We start from the raw sequence: 19,505 nt of genomic DNA, 5'->3' as shown, positions 1-19,505 counted from the left end.
AGGTCAATTATTATTATTCGTTTGATTTTTATACTTGATTTATATGTGAATCCCACATTTCTCCCTTATTATTATTATTATTATTTTTTTAATAAAATGCTGAAGTGGTAGGTAGATGCAAGTTAAAGGTAGAAAACATAGTTTAGTGTAGTTTTTTTTATATAAGGAAAATGTTCTTTGTAGAAAAATTGGCAAATAAAGACAAGCACAAAGTTGAAGCCAAAAGTGATCCATGATCCAGCCACTGTTAATAGATAACTAACATTAACATTTTGTGAGTATCTCAGCATTTCAACCTGAAGAACAGAGCATCTCTTTGAACCCCAGTATTTACATGGCATGGATTATGTGTTCAGTAAATAGTAATAGTGATAGCATTCAGTTTGATATTTTCTTTGAGTGGCTTTAAGTATTGTGGTGAGATTTTTTAAATTCTAATTGTCCAAACTTTCACTATTGAAGGATAAATAGCAACTACCTTCTCAGAAGCTTTGTGGCAGCTAATCAAAGCCACATTGCTGTGGGTGGCATTAAATGCAGAACTTCCATAGGAAAATGATAGTGTGTCTCAGAAAATCTCATGACCTCCACTATCCTTGTGGTCATCGAGGGTAAGGGACGTGTGTGTGAATCATAGATCAAGCCCAGGATGAGTTTGGCAAAGGCCCTCTTTCTCTCTGCCTTTCAATGACAATTGAAGGAAATCTGTCCTGGCTTTAGTGAGGCTATAGTATGATACTGCTTTGATACACCTTTACCTGGTAGAAACTAGGAATCCTTTTCTCCAAGACATTTCCTACTAGAATGTATGCTTCACTGATGCTGAATATGCTGAGGAAATATGTGCCCTAAGTAACAATTCTGCCTTCTATTTTTTTCCTATTTAGGCAGCAATAAGGAAAGAACTAAATGAATTTAAAAGCACAGAAATGGAAGTTCATGAAGAGAGTCGACAGTTTACAAGGTAGGTAGACAAAATGCAGTTTAGCATATTGAAATTGATGTAAGAGGGTAAGTTTTATGTGGTGTGTATTTTACCACAATTAAATTTTTTTATAAATACAGTTTAGCATAGCACCATCTAATGAAGATTTCTAAAATTGTCTTTTATTTTTTTTTCCACCCCAAAAATCTGAATCATTCTAAAGGGCTATGTTTTGGTTTTTTTCTTGGTTTTATTTTCTGAGCCAGAAGACAAGCATCAACACATTTATTCTGCCCTTGAAGGGACTCAGTGGAAGTTTAATGCTCAGAACAGGGACTGCTGAGAGCCAGTGTGGGCATCTATGTGTCTGCTTTAAGCTCCTGGTAGATATAACTTAGAGGGATGGAGACTCAATTTTCAGGAGACATAACTTTTAGAGTAGGAGTCCAGTGTTTACTGGTGCCACAGAAGATGGCTATAATCCTCCCCTTTTCCCTCCCAGTGTTCTCTGTGTCACAGGCTGCTAAACCCCGAAGGGACCTGAATGATCACATAGTCTGACACCCACCCTTCACAGGCGTTCTATTGATTCCTGTCTCACAGGTTTACATGTCTTGCTTGATATAACAAGTGTGTTCCTAAAAATTTGCATGCCCATCAGATCTTTAAGAACTGAAATGTTTAAAAACATAATAGGACAGATTATTACATGGTAGGTCTTTCTGGAAAACAATACAGATTCCCAAAGCCAGAACCAACCTCTGGGAGCAGCCATACACTATGGTACTATTGTATCTGCATTGTTCCTGTTGGTGATGGTGCTCCATGCTGGGGAATGTATCCCACAATAAAAGAAGTAATGGTATAACCTAGTGATTCAATAGGTAATCCCTTTCCAGAAGTTCATGGGGCCTGCTTGCTCCATAGCTGTTGCTCCTATAATAATGTCTGGTATGCAGAAGAAACTCCCCTTTCACCCATGGTATTTCTTACTTGTTTTGTATCCTTCTATATCATGTTTATTTTTAAATGCATATAATGCTTTCAGACATCCTGAATGTATAGGAACGTAAAGCCCTCTGTATGAGGGCTTTATCCTATCCTAATCTACTCTGGGACCAATCACATGCCCATATCAAGCCAGACCTATTTTTCCTTTCCTTTTTTCCTTTCCACTTCTGGGGTCAGGAAAAGTTTGTGCTAATATCTGCCCCTTGTGGTGATACCTGTTCAGTAAAATTGATCATCATAAGGTGGCTGGATATTTATGGTGACATCCAGTTGACTGGGACCTTTGGGAAACTAGGAAGATGACATATGTTTGTGCTGTTGAGTCCTGACCCCTGAGAGGTAATGACTGCATTCAACCTCATCTTTATCATTCTGAATAGTTTTACATCTGCATAGTTTTCCTAGAAATCATAGTATCTGGTGACCTCATTTTCCTTTGATAGTATTATATGAAGAAAATACTACAATAGAAAGTAGGTGATTTTTAAAAATGAATTTTTATGGAAGTTCTCATTTTATGAAAAATAAACATTGTGAAAGAGGTTCTTTCCCTTTTGTTGTACACTTCGAACAAGTAAACAAGAGTAGGCTTCAGGGAGAATTAGAGGTTATTTCTTATATATTTGTATTTGTTCTGTATACACAAATAATATTTTCTAATTAAGCATTCAAATAGTACAATCAAGTAAAAATGAAAACCCATTCCTTTCCCAACTTCATTCCCATTCTTACAGTTAACCACTGGTAATAGTTTGGTGTAGCTCTTTCTAGACATTTTTCTGTGCATTTACAAACATGTGTGAGTATGTATACACACATATATACACATAAAGGCTTACATGTGCATATATATAACACATATTTATATGTGTGGTATATATATGTATAGTGATAGGGTTATCACACACACAAAATAGCATCCAAAAACCTTTCTATGCTAGTATATCTCATTCACTTAGTTACCTCTATGTTATTTCATAGACAATATACCATGTTATTGAACAATTATTCTGTTGATGGTTATTATATTCTCAGTTTTTCATTAGTAAAACAATACTGCCTTGATTTTCCCTATATCTTTATATGTATCTTCATAATATATCTTAATACTTATTTCATATTTAATATCTATAATATTTATCATATAAATTTTATTGCACATGTGCCAATATTTGTCACTCTCATTAGCATTTGGTGGGGCAGGAGGCAGAGACTACAGATCTATATTCTAAAGAATAAACAGTAATACTCATTTCATTGATTTCTATAAGGTTTAGCATCTTTACATATCTTACTGACCATTTATTTTTTATTCCTATTATTTGCTTTGACACATTTTCTTCTTGGTTGTCTTTTTCATATGAATTAGTAAAAATTTAAATATTGTAGATATTGGCTCTTATTACATATATCACCATACTTCTCCCAATCTGTTGTTAACCTTTTAACTTTTTTGCTTTTTTTTTAAATTGAAGTATCGTTGATATACAATCTTATATTGGTTTTAAATATACAATACAGTGGTTCAACAATTACCCATATTATTAAATCCTCATCCCCACTAGTGCTGTTACCATCTGTCAACATAGGAAGACGTTACACAATCACTGACTGTATTCCCCATGCTGTACTGCTATCTCCATGACCAACTTATATTATGATTGAGAATTTTTGTGCCCCTTTATTCCCCTCCCTGTCCACTCCCAACCACCCCAGCTCCTTCCCATGATAACCACTAGTCAGTTCTCAGTGACTATAAGTCTACTGCTCTTTTGTTTATTCTGTTTTGCTTGTTTTTATATTCCACAAATAAGTGAAATCATATGTTATTTGTATTTCTCCTCCTGGCTTATTTTACTGAGTATAATATCCTATAGATCCATCCATGTTGTTGCAAATGGAAGGATTTCTTTTCTCCTTATGGCTGAATATATTCCATTGCGTATATGTACCACATCTCCTTATCCATTTATCTGTTGATGGACACTTAGGTTGCTTCCATATCTTGGCTATTGTAAATAATGCGGCAATAAACATAGGGGTGTGTATATCTTTTTGAATCAGGGATTTTGTTTTCTAAGGGTAAATTCCTAGAAATGGAATTACTGGGTCAAATGGTATTTCTATTCTTAGTTTTTTGAAGAACCTCCATACTGCTTTCCACAGAAGGTGTACAAATTTACATTCCCACCAACAGTGTAGGAGGGTTCCCACTTCTCCACATCCTTGCCAACACTTGCTATTTCTTGTCTTTTGGATAGTGGCCATCCTGACTGGTGTGAGGTGATATCTCATTGTGGTTTTGATTTGCATTTCCCTCACGGTTAGTGATGTGATGCATCTTTTCATGTGCCTATTGGCCATCTGTATTTCTTCCTTTTAACTTCTTTTTAATGGCTTTTCTTTAAATTTTTGCATTCAAATTTGTTTGTATTGTTACTGCTTATATCATTGTTTTGTGTCTTATGGAAGAAGACCAAGTTTATAAACTTTTAACTTCAGTTTTTATATATGCTTTTTTTTTACACTTAGATCTTTCATCCATTGGGGATTTATTTATATGTCTGATTCAAGAGAGTAATCTAACTTTACTTTGTTCTAAATCAATAATTAGCCCAAAGCCACTTATTTCCCCCTTGTGAAATTCTTTTAATATACACATGGGTCAGTTTCAGAATTTTTTACTTTGCTCTAGTGAGCTATTGTCTATCCTTATACTGTTTCATACTGTTTAATTAGAATAGAATTGTAGTGTGCTTTTATATCTATTTTTTCACCTTCAAAATTCTTTTGGCTATTTTTATATACTTACTCATCTGCAGAAGTATAGAGTATGCTTGCTATATTCCATAAAATAGTCTATTGATATTTTCATTGTTTAAGTAAATATCAGTACATGCAAATAGGGATGAGCTGCATTTCAAGAGAAAATCATAGGCATTTTTGGCAGGTGGGGTTATTAGCTTACATCAGTGGTAAGTTTTCCAAAAAATATATTGATTAATATTCTTTAAAATATATTTCCAGATAAGGAAAAATTAAATATTCATATACTAAGATAAATATACCTTGCTTAAGTACTCTTTAAAACTTGGCAGTAAAGAAAATGTCTACTGCTATTTTTCTGTTAATTTATATTACATCATTAGGTTGAATTCCAATGAAGAAATATTGTGGCTTTGAGATTTATAAAAATCATGCATATGATTTTCACATAGTTTTCAGTATTTCTTTTAAGAGGAAAAAGGTTTGGTAAATACTGCAAAATCTAATAAATATAGTACAAAAATATGATAATGTTTACATTTAGAAAATTGGTCATGTAGAAGATAGTGGTGCTCTTAGCACCAGCCACCCTTGGAGGGAATAAACAAGCAGTGGATCATCACCTAGCCCTTTAAATGCAACCTAGATATATAACAGTCTACTTACTAGCTCTCCTTATTAGTGCCAGACATTATCTCCTTGTATCAAGTAAGCCTTCCCTTCAGAACCTAAGTCCATTAACTCCCTGTGGATTTGAGGTGGTTAATAAAAGCGTTGAAACAGACCTGCTGCTTCTATCCAGGCACCTCTGTATCCAGAGATAATCTCCTGAGAGATTATCTCTCACAGTGACCTGTCAGTGAGCTCTAGAAGAGTCCATTCCCATATATATAGCTTCTGTACCTTTGGAGAGATACACAAAAAGCTGGTAACAATGGTTGCTTCTGGGAAGAGAAATTGAATGGCTAGAGGCAGACATGGGAGGGAGACTTTTCACCAAGAATCCAGAAACTCATCTTCTTGAACCTTTTGAATTTTTGAAACATAAATATGTGCAGTTAACCATATGAGGGGTATGAGGCGTATAGTGCTGACCTCTGCACAGAAATCTGCATTAATCCCTCCAAAATTAATAGCCTCCTGTTGACCAGAAACCTTACTGATAATATAGTCAGTTAACATATATTTTTTATGTTATATGTATTTTATACTGTATTCTTACAATAAAGTAAGCTAGGGAAAAGAAAATGTTTTTTTTCAAATTGTCCCAAATCTCCAAAATACTTTCCAATGTATTTACTGAAAAAAAAAATCTGCATATAAATGGATCCACACAGTTCAAACCCGTGTGTTCAAGGGCCAACTGTATTATCTAGTCAAAAAAAAAAAAGCTGAAAGAAAAAATAAAGGATCCATTCCTTAAGTCTTCTTTCTGTCAGTGAGGCTTCCGTCATAGTATATTTTCTTGAATAATGTTCTGGAACTAATAACTGTGACACTCTTACTGTTGGTATCCTGAGAAGATGCCTCTGAAACCATCAGGAATATATTCTGCAACATGTTTCATCTGCAGTGGTGAAGAATTATAGTAATCGACCCTTCCATCTAATTCTTCCAGTTTCTCCCAGTATTTTCCAGAAAGCTCTCTGCATTCAAGGATGAGGACAAGTGATCCCCCCCAAGAATTCATCCTGTGGCCTGGCAGGTACCAGGCTCTAACCTCAGTTCCTTAGAGCACAAGCTGTTTGTCCACATCCTATATTTTCTGCCCCCAGCAGGTGCCTAGCCAGCTAGCCCACTGTTCAAAACCCAGAACACCATTTGAAAGGCAATAGGATCTGTGTGTTCTGGAAGGAGACTGCCATGGCAAAAAATAAGCCACTGACCTTTCCGTAGTAAAGATTTCCACAATTTAAAATAATTCTCTAAACCTTAAAGACAAATTGTAAGAAAGGTCAAATTTTACTAAAAACTCTACTTCAGAATAGTTATAGCTGAGAGGTAAGGTTATGGGTAATTGTAATCTTCTGGACTTCATAGTTTCCAAATTTTTTGAAGTGTGAACATGTATCAGATATATAACCAAGAGAGAACATTACTTTTAAATATTAAATTTTGAATTTTGTAAATGAGAACATTTTTTTAGATTGTGCAATATATCGCTTTCATATAATTTTATTAATTTTTAAGTTATTTGCTTATTATTAATATAATAATTATTATATTATTAAGAATCACTTAATTAATGCTCTTAGAGTCCAAAGAGTCCTCAGTAGATCATTTGCTAATTTGAAGTGGAAAATTCAGTTTTCTTAAAACTTTTCTTTAATTAGCTTACTTTATTGTAAGAATACAGTATAAAATACATATAGCATACAAAATATATGTTAACTGACTAAATAAAGGCTTATTTAAGTAGTGGTGTATTTTATTTAAAATTCAGATGCATAGAAAAAAAGATAAGGAGTGAATATAAAAAAACTCTTAATGATTTGTTATAATGTGGGTCTATAGTTTTCCCTACTTTTAAAATTTTCTTAATGTGGTTATGTTCAGGTGTGTGTGTGTGTGTGTGTGTGTGTGTGTGTAAAGCAATTTGTCTCATTTTGTGCCATCTTGAGTTACTACTATTCTATGTGGATTTGCAGATAAAAGTAAACCACTCTTTCAGCTTCTAGGTACCAAAGTGTGACATGGCAGTAACTATACAAGGGACCATAATAAAAATTAGTTAAGGGGTCCTTCACAGAGAAATGAGAAGGCTGTTTCCACAGTCATATTCTCTTTCAGGTAGCAAGTAACAGAGCATTTGCTACCTGGACAGAAACTTTAAAAAGTTACAAAATGCTGCTTTAACCATCAGAGGTGAAAGCATGGCTCATATTTGAAATAATAAAAGCCTGTCCTGCATGAGGTCTGGCTTCTCAGGTAGGACAAGGAGCTGTGGTTGAGGAGAAGCTCCTCATTTGTTTAAGTATATGTTCCTGTGTCAATGAAACCCTTTTAAGTAAGGCAGAAATGAGTGTTTCAGGATTTCTGTATATATCAAAGAAGAAAATAGTATTGTACATTTGTGACTAATTTTATGTTTTATATTATCGAACGAATTTACAGGAAGGTGAGTAAATTTATATATATTAATTTGTGGAGGAACCATCTTATAGACAAAGATTATCTTCCCTGAATTCCATGACTTAAAAATAGCTTGTCCCCCTATTCACTTTCTCTCAACAGTATGACAATGAGAAAAATATATTACAATTTTAAAAAGAAGAAGAAAATATATATAACTTCAAATTTAAGTTTCAGGAAAGATCTGGGAAAAGGGTGGACAGAAAGTTTAAGTATCCTTAGGGCACAGTACAACTATTGCTCCATCAGCTTGAAGCCTCAAGCCAAAACTGTCATTCTGTCAGATAGGCAGACTTCTCAGGAGATAAAGCTGAACTTCTCGTATTTCAAAATGAGTGCAAACCACTGAGTAGCAACAAATTTAAGAGCAATTTGCATTTCCTGTACCTCTAACCATAAAATTTTAGACCTACATTTGAAGATAAGTTGCTTAATTTAAGCAGGATATAAATGTCCTTTCCTGATTGGATAGTGCAAGAAAATATGTAGGGGTTTTTTTTGTTGTTTTATTTTTAGCCAGATCTGGGCAGTCCATATGAAGAGAGGGTTCATTTCCGACTCCTAGCTTTGTCAGCATATTATTGCATTCCCACTGCTGATTAGTTGGTCACCTTCTTGTTTTAGCCAGCCCTTGAATCTATGCTGATGGCCTGTGACCTTCCACTGAGTCCTGACTGTGGAATTCACTCTCTAATGGGATCCATGGGCACATAGTGTCAGCAGAAAAAACAAAAAGCCTGATAGTATCCTGCTAATTTTGGGAAAATTAAAAGGAGGACACTTTGAAGAAAATGCTGGGCTATAGAAAGTTCTAAATATTTTCTGGTCCACTGATTACTCACCTTGTTTTGCAACTCAATTTTTAACTTACCTTCTTCATCCCAAAGACATTACTGATGGGAAGAGAGGAAAACCTCTCATGTTATGTCTCTCCACGTGTTTGAATTCAGGACCAAATAAAGATTAGGACATTGTAGAATGTTTGGTCTATGAAACCCAGCAAACCAGGAGAGGGCTAAAATAATTATTAAATTAGATGAGTCTGTATTTAATTCCTAGAAAAGTTGAACCTAACAAAGAGGGACCTTTGGTAGGTCATAGTGTGAAGATTCCACAGGTGCAGCAGATTTGTCTGTATTCTCAGGGCCCCCAGAGCTCCTCCTCCCTCACTGTGATACGGAGAGTGGCTTGTGTTTCTTGCAACGAGGGAGGCAATGCTGCTCCTTTCAATCCCCAAGCTGATCACTGGACTTGCTTCTCGAGTAATTACAAAAAGTTTGTGCGTAGCCCATTCTCATGGTGTTCCCTTTGTGGCAAAATACGAATGTTTTTGAGACAACTGTAGCTGTCAAAAGTGCAGCCTGGCACGTGGAACAGGACTTTCTCTGGTCAAAATTGATTAAAACTAACTGATGGATGTGGAAATCCAACAGATTGCCTTCTCCATTCCATTCTGTGCACAGGGCACCAAAAAAGCCTTTCAGTGAAAGTATGGATGAAGACATGTTTTGATCTCATAGTCTAATGTAGGTTGGGAATAGAGTCTAGAGCCAAGCACTTTCACTTATCAGCTATCTGTCTTGTGCACATGACTTAGCATCCCTGTGCCTCAGTTTCCACATTTGTACTAAGGGGATACAAGACTATCAGACCCATAGGATTATTTTGAGGATTAAACTAGGTAATTTATGTATTGGCCTTGTGCTGGGCACATAGTAAACATTAGTAAATATGAGCTATCATTATTATTATTATCTGCATCTCACATTTTATGTAAAAAGTTTAAGAAGTTTTCAATTTCTCTTTGGAAATATTTTTTATAGGATTTCCATACTTTTCTTCAGGTTATGTCTAACTCTGCCCAGAAAGCATGATGGAATGTCCTATGAAATGGGGTATCATAGATTAATACTTAATTGTAGTCAATTTTAGGGGTCTCATTATTGGACTCTTCAGTTACAAGAATTATTTATAGAAATAGTTATCAAATTACTTTCTAACTACCCCTGTATTCAGTTATTTGTGTGTCCAACAAATATTTATTGAGCATATTGAGTGAGCCAGGCTCCGTTCTGGACCCTGGGAATTTAGACCATGTCAGATTAGGTGCTCGCTCTCACGTGGCTATGTTCTAGTGAAGGAAACAAACGATTAGCAAGTAAACAAATAAATAAATATGATAATTTCAGCCTGTGGTAAGTACTAGGGAGAAAATACAACAGCATGCTCTGAGAGGGACAAGGGTGGATACAGATAGGATGGTCAGGAAAAGAGCCTCTTGAAGAAATAAAAGCTGCTCTGTGATTTAAATGACAAGAAGGAACTATCAGCACTGTTAGGGGAAAGAAAAACATTCTACCCTTAGTGGGGGTCAGTTAATGTGGAGGGACCAAGGACCTGAGGTAGCAAAGAATTCTGCATGATCACAGGGCAAAGAGAGTGACTCAAACAAGAGTATGATCTCCATTTAACAAATGTAGAGCACGGAAATTCACATGCCTGTCCAAGGTTATGGTTAGGGGTAGACTTAACAATTGAACTCAAGGTGGACACATTCCTATTTTCATCACAACATGTTTGCTTGTTTTGGAAAGCTTGGTGTATCTTATTTTTATTTTGACTTTTGGAAAGTCAAACGTGGAAAAGTAATATAACAAGCCCTATGCATCCCTCACACAGCTTCTCCAATTACAATTTATGGCTGATCTTGTTTCATCTGTTCTTATATCTTTAATTTTTCATTTTTTAAATGATTTGATTCTACACAGCAAAATCTATTAAGAAGTACCATGTCCCAGGTATGGTATTCTACAGAATACAAAAGTGATTAAGTCAGGTATTTCCTTAGTGTCTCACAATCTAAGATCTCATACCTATACAAAGATTATAGGCTGTGACAAATGACTGCAATAAACCAAGTTTTATGGGAACACAGGTAGAAAGCAATTAAGCTTCTCTGAGAGGTGGAGAAAGGGGTGTTTGTGGAACTCAGAGTGAGGTTGTAGGAGGTAGATAAGGGAAAGAAGATAAAGAGCATGAGCACAAAAGCAGAGAGCATTTTGGGGCAAATGACTAGAACTTAGGGTATCTTGGAAGTAGTGATGGAGATATAGCTAGAAACATAGTTGAGCCACATCCTGAAAGTCCTCAGTCACCGCTATTAAGACATTTAAATGCTATTTTTTAGGGAATGAGGTATAATACAATGATATTAACAAAGAACTGGAATGACTGGATCAGTACTTATGATGATAATGCTAGTGACCATGTGGCCCATATTTGATCTCAAAATTGATGAGCCGGGGACCAGGAAACAAACTAGGAGACTGGTTTACTAGGGCAGATGAACATTCAATTATACAAGACAAATGAAGTGCTAACTGGAGTTGTGTAAAAGTGAAATCACAGAAGTAGATTGAAGGGATGGATCAGATAAAGCTTTATGGAGAAGATGCCTTTTGGTCTTGATCTTGAATATGAAAACAAATGGAAAGTGAAGGGAGGGGATTTCACTATTAGGGAACAGCATTTCAAAAACACAAGGGCTACAAAGATGCAAGGAATGTTCAGGAACTCTGAAGGATAAGAAGCCAACTAGCTAACATGCTATTAAAATAGTGCTGGCAAAAGGTGGTGAGAGGGCTTCCTTGAATTAAGACAGGCAATCAAGGCAGGATTAGTAACTAGAGTAAAGGAGAGAAATGAGTTCCAATTTGAGGCTTCTAGAATAAAAATATTTTCAAAGGTAGAAAATTTAACAAGATAGTGCAAAGGAAGGTTTACAAGAAAAGATAATTTGCGTAGTTGTGGACATGCTTAGGATGTTGCCTGTGGAACATTCAGAAGGAAATTCCCAGCAGGTATTTGGAAACTGAGGTGTAGAAAGTAGATTTGGGTCTTCAATGGAAGATAGTGACAGGTGGAAACTAATGAAATAGTGACTATTTATTGCTGTTTTCCTTTTATAACTACAAACCAGATGTAATCAAATTTTTATGAAACATCTCAATCTCTGCTCAGTACAGTCCAGAGTTGACCCTCAAGAATACTGATGTTTTGTGTGTTGATTGCTCTATATCCTGGATGGTAACCAGTGTCTTTTGTAGAGGAGGTATCTCTGCTTTCCAGTATAACATTTATAACAGTAATTTATAAAGGTACTTTGTATGACAATAATACAGTTGGGGAAATGTCTAAAACTTCCTTTAATTATAAACATTACTGTACCTTATTCAGTTCACTGAATACAGAATGTGCTTCTGTATCACAGACTCAGAGCATTTCCATTTTGTATTTTAGGTTTCATCGTCCATAATGAAGTACAAGACTCTTTTGAAACATAAACTGATCATCTTTGAAGGAAGCCTTGCTTCCTGAAAGCCTGATATTGCACTGGGATTTGAATGTGTGTGTTTCCGTTTAACTTGTGAAGGAAGCGTGTGAAAGTGCTGGAAAGTGCCCTCTCTGTCCAGCCCAGATGGGGCCAGCAAGCAAAGGAAAGGGTGCAGTGACTCTGCTGTCCAGCATGTATACTGATGGTAAGGGACACCACCATGGTTACCCCAGTTATTCTTCAGGAGTTTTAATCAAAGAAGATGAGCAGAAGACAATCGCTGGCTCCCTGTTACTAGAAAGCCAAATTTTAGAGTGCAGGTCAAAGAAAAATGGGAAATGGAATTGCTGGGCACTGGAAAGGGGTGGGAGTTGAAAAAATCAGGAAGAAAGAAATATTTCATTATGTTAATGAAGAAAAAAATTGAAGCATAAATGTGTTTTTGAAGTAGGCTTTTGGTAAGCGAGAACTTATTAAGGGATTGGGGAATCTAATCACCTAATGTGGATTCCTTAAAGACCTGATCTTAGAAGAATATTCTTGTCTCACCATTATGTTGGTACAGTATAGTACCATTATTTTATGTTGTGCCAGTGAATCCAATTGCCAGAAATAAGTCTGAGTGTTTCATTGCATCTTTTTCTTAAGTGCAAGAGACTTGTACTGACTCTTAACAAGCATGCTTACCCAAATTTTGTTGCATGCTTTAAGTAGCAGAGCTATACACATTTTACCTTTTTTTTTTTTTCATATACTTCTTACCTAATGTACCAACCTTCCACAAGGATAACAGGACTGGGAATAATATGAGGTATAATGTGACCCTATAAATTGATAGCAAGCCTTAGAAATAAATCTTTTGGTCTTTCCCTAGCTTGATTATCTCCAAAGTTGGAACAACTATACTTGATCTAAGGAAGACAATATTGACAGTCATGACACCTTTTCAAAAAAATCTGAATCCAAAGTTAGAACTTAAGCAAAATGCAAGTGTTCTGCCAGCAGTTAGTTCTGAGTGGGACTGCAAAGGACTCTTTATTTTCAGGGCTGCATTAAGTTGGATTGCTGCTATTATAAAAAGTAAAGTACATGAATCAAAAAATACTCACCCAAAGGCTTACAAGAACACAGAAGATTTTTGCTAACTTGCCAGTGAGGAGAACTTCATTTTGTATTTTAAGAGTTTGCAGATTACATTCATAAAGAGAGCACTGACTTTCAGTGCAAAACCATCAGTGAGATTAAAATCATGGAAGGTTTCTCTATGAGCCTGCAGTCATTATTGTTTACATTAAGAAACCTTCTAATGTCATCTTACTATTTTTTCCATGGCGTCATTGGCACAGCATGTCTTCTGCTCCCAAATTCATACGAGCAGATATAAATACTACCTTGCATTAAATTGTTCTTTCATGATTGTCTTGTGCCCCTTTTATTAAAAACATATGAGATGTATAATAATAAGATAAGACCTAAATATACTTTATTTTACTCTCAGAGCATGAGGTAGAATATTCTGAAATGTTTCTGGTTCATAATATAGAAGACTATAATTTTCAATTTCATCCAAAAAGCAGTTTCGTTTATCTGGTGGATAAATTTGATCCTGTTGTTCACTTATATTTTAAAGAGCCGCTCAAAACTGGGTGATTTTTGCTTAAAAATTAAAAAAAAGTAGCTCCAGTAGGCTTATTACAAAAAGCCAGGACCATTTTATAGCTAAGAAAAGTAACCAGCATTGTTGCACTCACTTTTGTGCATTAATAATATCAACCTAGATCCTGCACTGCTGCCATTTCATTAATAGGATACAACATATTTTTGCTCTGAAAAAGATTTTCTGCATGCCCAAGTATCTTTCTCTGGCTGAGGTTTGTCCATTTTTCGTAGTGTTTGAATCTAGCCATGGACTTTAACTTTGTTCTGATTTTTTGCTGAAGTCATCCTTTTCCTTATGATATTACCGTATGATCATTTTAGTGTCGGGAAAAATACAAGGAATGTAATGTTATTTTAACTTTCTATACTTATGCTCTCTAAACATTGACATTTCTAATCACAAGGTTTCTACAAAAATATTCAATATAAGATATTATCACTGTTTCATCAGTCAAGATAAATGTTTTAGAAAGTCTCTATTTGATTGATAAAAAGAGCAACTTTTTCCCAGTCAGTGCATATGATGCAGTTTTTAATTCCCCACAGTGAGATTTACCCAGTACAAAAGTGAGAATCTGGTCCCTCAATATATTGTTTTCCTTGTATGATATGTCAGATTTACGAACTACCCACACCTTTTCTTCACACTGACATATTTAGAGGAAAGTTTAAAAGTTAGGAGTTAAAAAAATTTTTTTAATTAATCTCTACTAATCTTGATATTTAAAAATCAGACCCACTGATTATATCATTAGAATGATTCTTTAAATAAAAAGCCATGGTAAAAATTGAAGGATTATGAGCTAAGCTACATTCTGCAAAATAAGGCTCCGGTTTAATAGCTAATTTTAAAAGGTAGAATCACTGCATTTCCATCTCAGGTCTCTCGCCTGGCAGCCCTGAAAGGCTGCAAAGGTGTGGACCACCCTCAATTATGCTGCTGCTCCAAGTCAGCATTTCTACAATCTGGCCAACAAGCTGCAGTTCTATAGAGAAAATAAGTGTGTGTGAGGAGTGGGCTGTTGTGACACAACACCAGAGTTTTCCCAATTTCAAAGGGAGACATTAGGCCGACAAAGAGGAAGTGAGTAGGTTTTCTGAGTCTCCAAGATATGACTAAGGAAGAAAACAAACCCTTCTCCAGGAAGATCCCAGGCAAGAAAGAACTAGACAGACTATAAAAGCCAAAGCGGCCATTTCCATCTTTTCTAAATGGAAGAAAAGAACATTAACTTCAAAGTAGTAAGAAGATACCTTTGGCTTTATCAGCATCCTTGTGATCATTAGCAAACAGTCAGACAAAATTAGTTCTCTGATGATCATTTTAATTTAAGGCAGCCTGCCTGGTAATTTCCTGTGTACCTGAAATGTCTTGCATATTTTTTGTTTGATAAAATTTATCTTTATGTTAATTCCTTAAATTGTTTAAATTAAATCTATAATATTCAGAGAACCATTTGGGGTATTTAAAACATGTTTTAAATGGAGGAAAAAAGGAACTCATCTCTCTCTCAGATTTACCCAGAAAAACTGACTTTTTGGTTTCATTTTGATATCCTTTATTAGCATAATGATTATAATCACTTGTCTGTATTCTTTTAGTAGAAAGTTCTGCAGTATAAGTGAAAATCTATTCAAGAAAGTAGCGGAATTGAATACATCCCTCAAAAACATCACATATTGAAAATGAGAGCTAATTCCTTAAAACCTATCATTTGGGTTTTACACCCTGCAATTAATTCAGTGCTGTACTGGTACTTTTAAAAAATACAGTAGCTTACACCTGAGAGGAAAAAAACAACTGTAGTAACATTGCATATCCAATATTACATTTTAACACATGACAAGCATGTATTTATACCTAATAGAGTCAGACAGACATAACTTTCAAAAATGGCACTGTATTCACAAGAGAAAAAGGCAGTCGTGTCTACCCATAGTAGTATGTCCACATTCAGATAGTGAAAGCTTTCTTTTCCTCCATATTGCTGAAATATTTCTTCTATTATTATTTTTTAAGTGGTGCCAGCAGCACAATTCACAGAGTGAGAAATCTTCCTCAGAATAAGGGAGATGGAGTCAAACTAGTAAAAGATACATAAATTTATATCATTCCACCAGTGTGGTAGCTTAAGCATTCCTAAATTCCAATCATATTATGAAGCCTAACCTTACTAGTTAGAGTTATTCATTTTGAGACAAGAATTCCTCACATCATTAGAATATGTTCTGAGCACTGAAGAACCACTGAGATTCAGTTTATTTAGAAAGTCGTCCCTTGGCCTCTTGAAATGGGTAATTTACCACTACTGAATTTTGTTCTCTACTTACTGGTAGTATAGATCACACTGTTTTACTTGGCAAAGCAGAATCAACTTCTAGAACTGAACTATGTTCTGGGGGGAATGAAATGGCAAAGTAACCATCAAATTAGTAGAACCACCTTTCTGAGAGGAAGCACCTCTCCAGATAGTTCCAACCCAAGTTTCAAAGAGCAGCATGAGGATCTACTATAATTTGGCAGTGACTGAAGGATGGTGGGGAGAAAGGTATTCCCAAACCATTCTCATTTTCACTTTCCTTTTATTTTTTCATTAAGCTTAAGCTCTGTATAGAAAATTGAACCACCATTAGAATTTCTAGAAAACAAAGGAAACATATTCACCTATGCTTTTACAAAGACAGGGTCATCCCAAATGAAGAAATCCTATTGTATATACTATAAGATTTCTGGCAAAAAAAAAAAGAATTTGTGGCAGCTATCCCCACCAAAAACCAACCCTATAGGTGAAGGTCAGTTTTAGCTGTGCTGGGATTTACTGCACAGAAAATGTCATTTAGCTTGTCACATTGCTAGCACAGCTGCATGTAGGAGCAAAGCACTGTTGATCACTGTTTCTCAGTGGGGGGTGCTGTTGGCATTTGGAGCTGGGCAATTCACTGTTGTACAGAAATGTCCCCCACCTTGCAAGATGGGTAATATCCCAGGCCCCTGCTGACCAAATGCCAGTGGTATGCCCAGTCACTGTAAACACCAAATGTAAAAAGCCCTCCCCGTATTCAAGTGTCCTTCTTGGAGGGCACTACAACCCACTTTGAATTCCACTGCCTACTGCAATTTGGACACACCGGAAAAAGTGCCTATTTCAACACATCATCTTGACTGCCTTGCATTTCTCTGGGCCCTGAATAGTTTCTTGCCTCTTTATTTTTCAAGCCTCCTGCTTTGATGCAGCTTTAATTTGCCATTTCTTTGGGGAGGAAGTTCCCAGGCAGCGTTGGCAATCCCGGTGGTCACAGCCACTTGGCTAGTGCTTGTGTGTACTTAAAGGAGAGATTTCACATGAAGTAACTTTTTTTTTCCTTTGGCCTCACAATTTTACTTCAGAACTATACAGTTGGTGATAATTCTCATCAGTGTCATGAAGATTGTTACATGGCTTACCCACAAACCCAACCCAAAATCCACAAAAACAAAAACTGGTCCATGAACATCACCATTAGATTTCACCTGGTAAGCTGCATCTCTTGAGTTCCAAAACAGCTACCTGTTTATCCTATTAAGGAAGTATTTAATCCATATGCAAATGCTTGAATTCCCCCTATATAAGGATAGTCGTGTTGTTCAACTTTGTAAGATTTGTGAATACTGAATTATGAAGGAAACAGATTACGTGTGGGCCGCATGCATGTTGTTCATACTTCAGTGATGGTCGTACACAAAACAACATGTATTATCTAGGTGAAACATTATTCAACTGTACCAACCATACATAAACAAATTTGTTCTTTGTCACTGTTTATCACCAAAAGGGAATGGTACATATGTCTCAAAATGATTTGGATGAATTGTGGCTAACAGGATGGAATTAATTTGGCCACTATAGTTTTTTAAAATATTAAAATTTCTAAATATATTTTTTGACACAGAGCAACTCAGAATTGATAAAGGTGGTTATATTGTGAACTTTTAGATGGTGCTTAAGAATTCTTACCTTGTTAAATACCAGGTTTTTTTTTTTTTAAAGAATAGATTGAAGGGAGTAAATGAGGCAGAATGCCACTCCACCCTCAGGTCAATTTTACGATATATTAAAATGCCAATAATATTTGTGCCACTTGCCAATTTAGAGTTTGTTTTTATCATTACATAGCTTAGAAAGCCTCCACAGGGAAAAGTCACCATCGCAATACTAATTAGCATTCAAAACCAATCTGAGTGAATCTAGGGTCAAACCACTTTTATTGCTTAAAATGTAGGCATTAATTCTTATTTTTATTTTTTCAAATATTTCTTCTGTGGCTTAGAAATGTGCCAATATGTCCAAACATTTTGCACCAACTTTACCAGATTCAGTACTTACTAAAAACTCCAAGGAGTCATTTTTTTTAATGTAACAATGATTTTTAAATATAGAGCTATATGCATTCTGTTGTTACTTCAAGCTTTGGTTAAAGTGATAAGAATGGTAAGCTGTGATCATTATCAGACTGACTGAATGATTCCCAATTTCCAGTGAGTAATCTAATCCTACATATTGCACAGGTATAGTATCTGTGAGTGTAAATAACTGGAACTGTATACTGATTAACATGACAGTTTCTTTTTTGCTGTTGTTCTTGATCTGTACTGTATTATAGTATGTGGGTATAAACATCTACAAATATACACACATATGTATATGTATTCCACTATTGTAACCTGAAAGACTATGTATTATCTTTTTTATTCCATACTGATGTTTGTGTTATTTAAAAAGCAAAATTATGCTCTATTTAGTTGTATAATATTATAGGATACATTGCTGTGCACAATTCCAAGTGCCTTAGAACATTGTTTAGCTTTCCTAAGTATATATAAATGCATATGTGTATAAAATTGGGAGAAGTTACCTCAATAAAATCATTGGGAAATGCCCAGCTTTAGTTTGTCCCAATTTCTATTGTATTCAGACAATACTCAGTCTTCCTAAATTAAGAGCTCATGGAGTCCTCACCTGTAAGCAAGATAACAGTTTTTCTAATTGCCTGTTATTTCAACCCCACTTAACTTAAAATTTTTTATATGTAAGGCTTTGTAACTTGTGCTTTTTATTTAAAATATCTTAGAATTACTGCTTTAAACAGCAACTTACAGTATATTTTTAAAACTTACTGTCTTTTTATATCTGAGGATATTTGATTGATGTTTATTGACATTATACTGTATAAAAGTAAAAGATAGTCCCTTTAGAGTATAATATAGAAAATAAACGAACTTCCTCAGTATGCTTACTATTTAATGTATTATATGTAAAGAGAGATATTGGGAACATATTTTGACCAGAATAAGAATTGAAATATATTTTTCATGTTTTTCCGTAGTGGTTACAAATTATAACTTAGCCTCCTTCAAGGTACGAGGAGAAAGTTGAAAAACAATTTGTAGACAGAAAACATATAAAAATGAAGATTGGGACCAAAAACTTAAAAAGTAGGTTTGAAAAACTGGCCCCAGTATGCTATTAAAAATTAGTGGCACATCCCGCAGGAAGGTGTAATAGTTCAACAACTGTTTTCCATTTTTTTGTTCACACAAAACCAGTTCTGCATTGAAGCATTACTTGCTAAAACCTAATGGAGGTAAGAATGGACAATTTTTTTCATTTCACACAATGCTTTGATGGCATCAGATTTGTG

At 35.2% G+C, this 19,505-nt stretch overlaps 1 protein-coding gene across 6 annotated transcripts in view; it reads left to right on the top strand.

The window, feature by feature from the left end:
• The window catches only part of PHACTR2 (phosphatase and actin regulator 2), a 252,895-nt gene extending 234,149 nt beyond the window's left edge, over nucleotides 1-18,746 (top strand). For all 6 annotated transcript variants that reach the window (XM_057489140.1, XM_057489139.1, XM_036906843.2 and 3 more), the window contains 2 exons: nucleotides 888-964; nucleotides 12,134-18,746. In XM_057489140.1, coding sequence (XP_057345123.1) covers nucleotides 888-964; nucleotides 12,134-12,149 — 93 coding nt within the window. In that variant the 3' untranslated portion in view covers nucleotides 12,150-18,746. The remainder of the gene's footprint in view (nucleotides 1-887; nucleotides 965-12,133) is intronic.
• Nucleotides 18,747-19,505: the final 759 nt, after the last annotated feature.

The sequence above is a fragment of the Manis pentadactyla genome, chromosome 12, assembly GCF_030020395.1.
Source record: "Manis pentadactyla isolate mManPen7 chromosome 12, mManPen7.hap1, whole genome shotgun sequence".
NCBI classification, from domain to species: domain Eukaryota; kingdom Metazoa; phylum Chordata; class Mammalia; order Pholidota; family Manidae; genus Manis; species Manis pentadactyla.
This window is presented reverse-complemented; position numbering and strand designations above follow the sequence as displayed.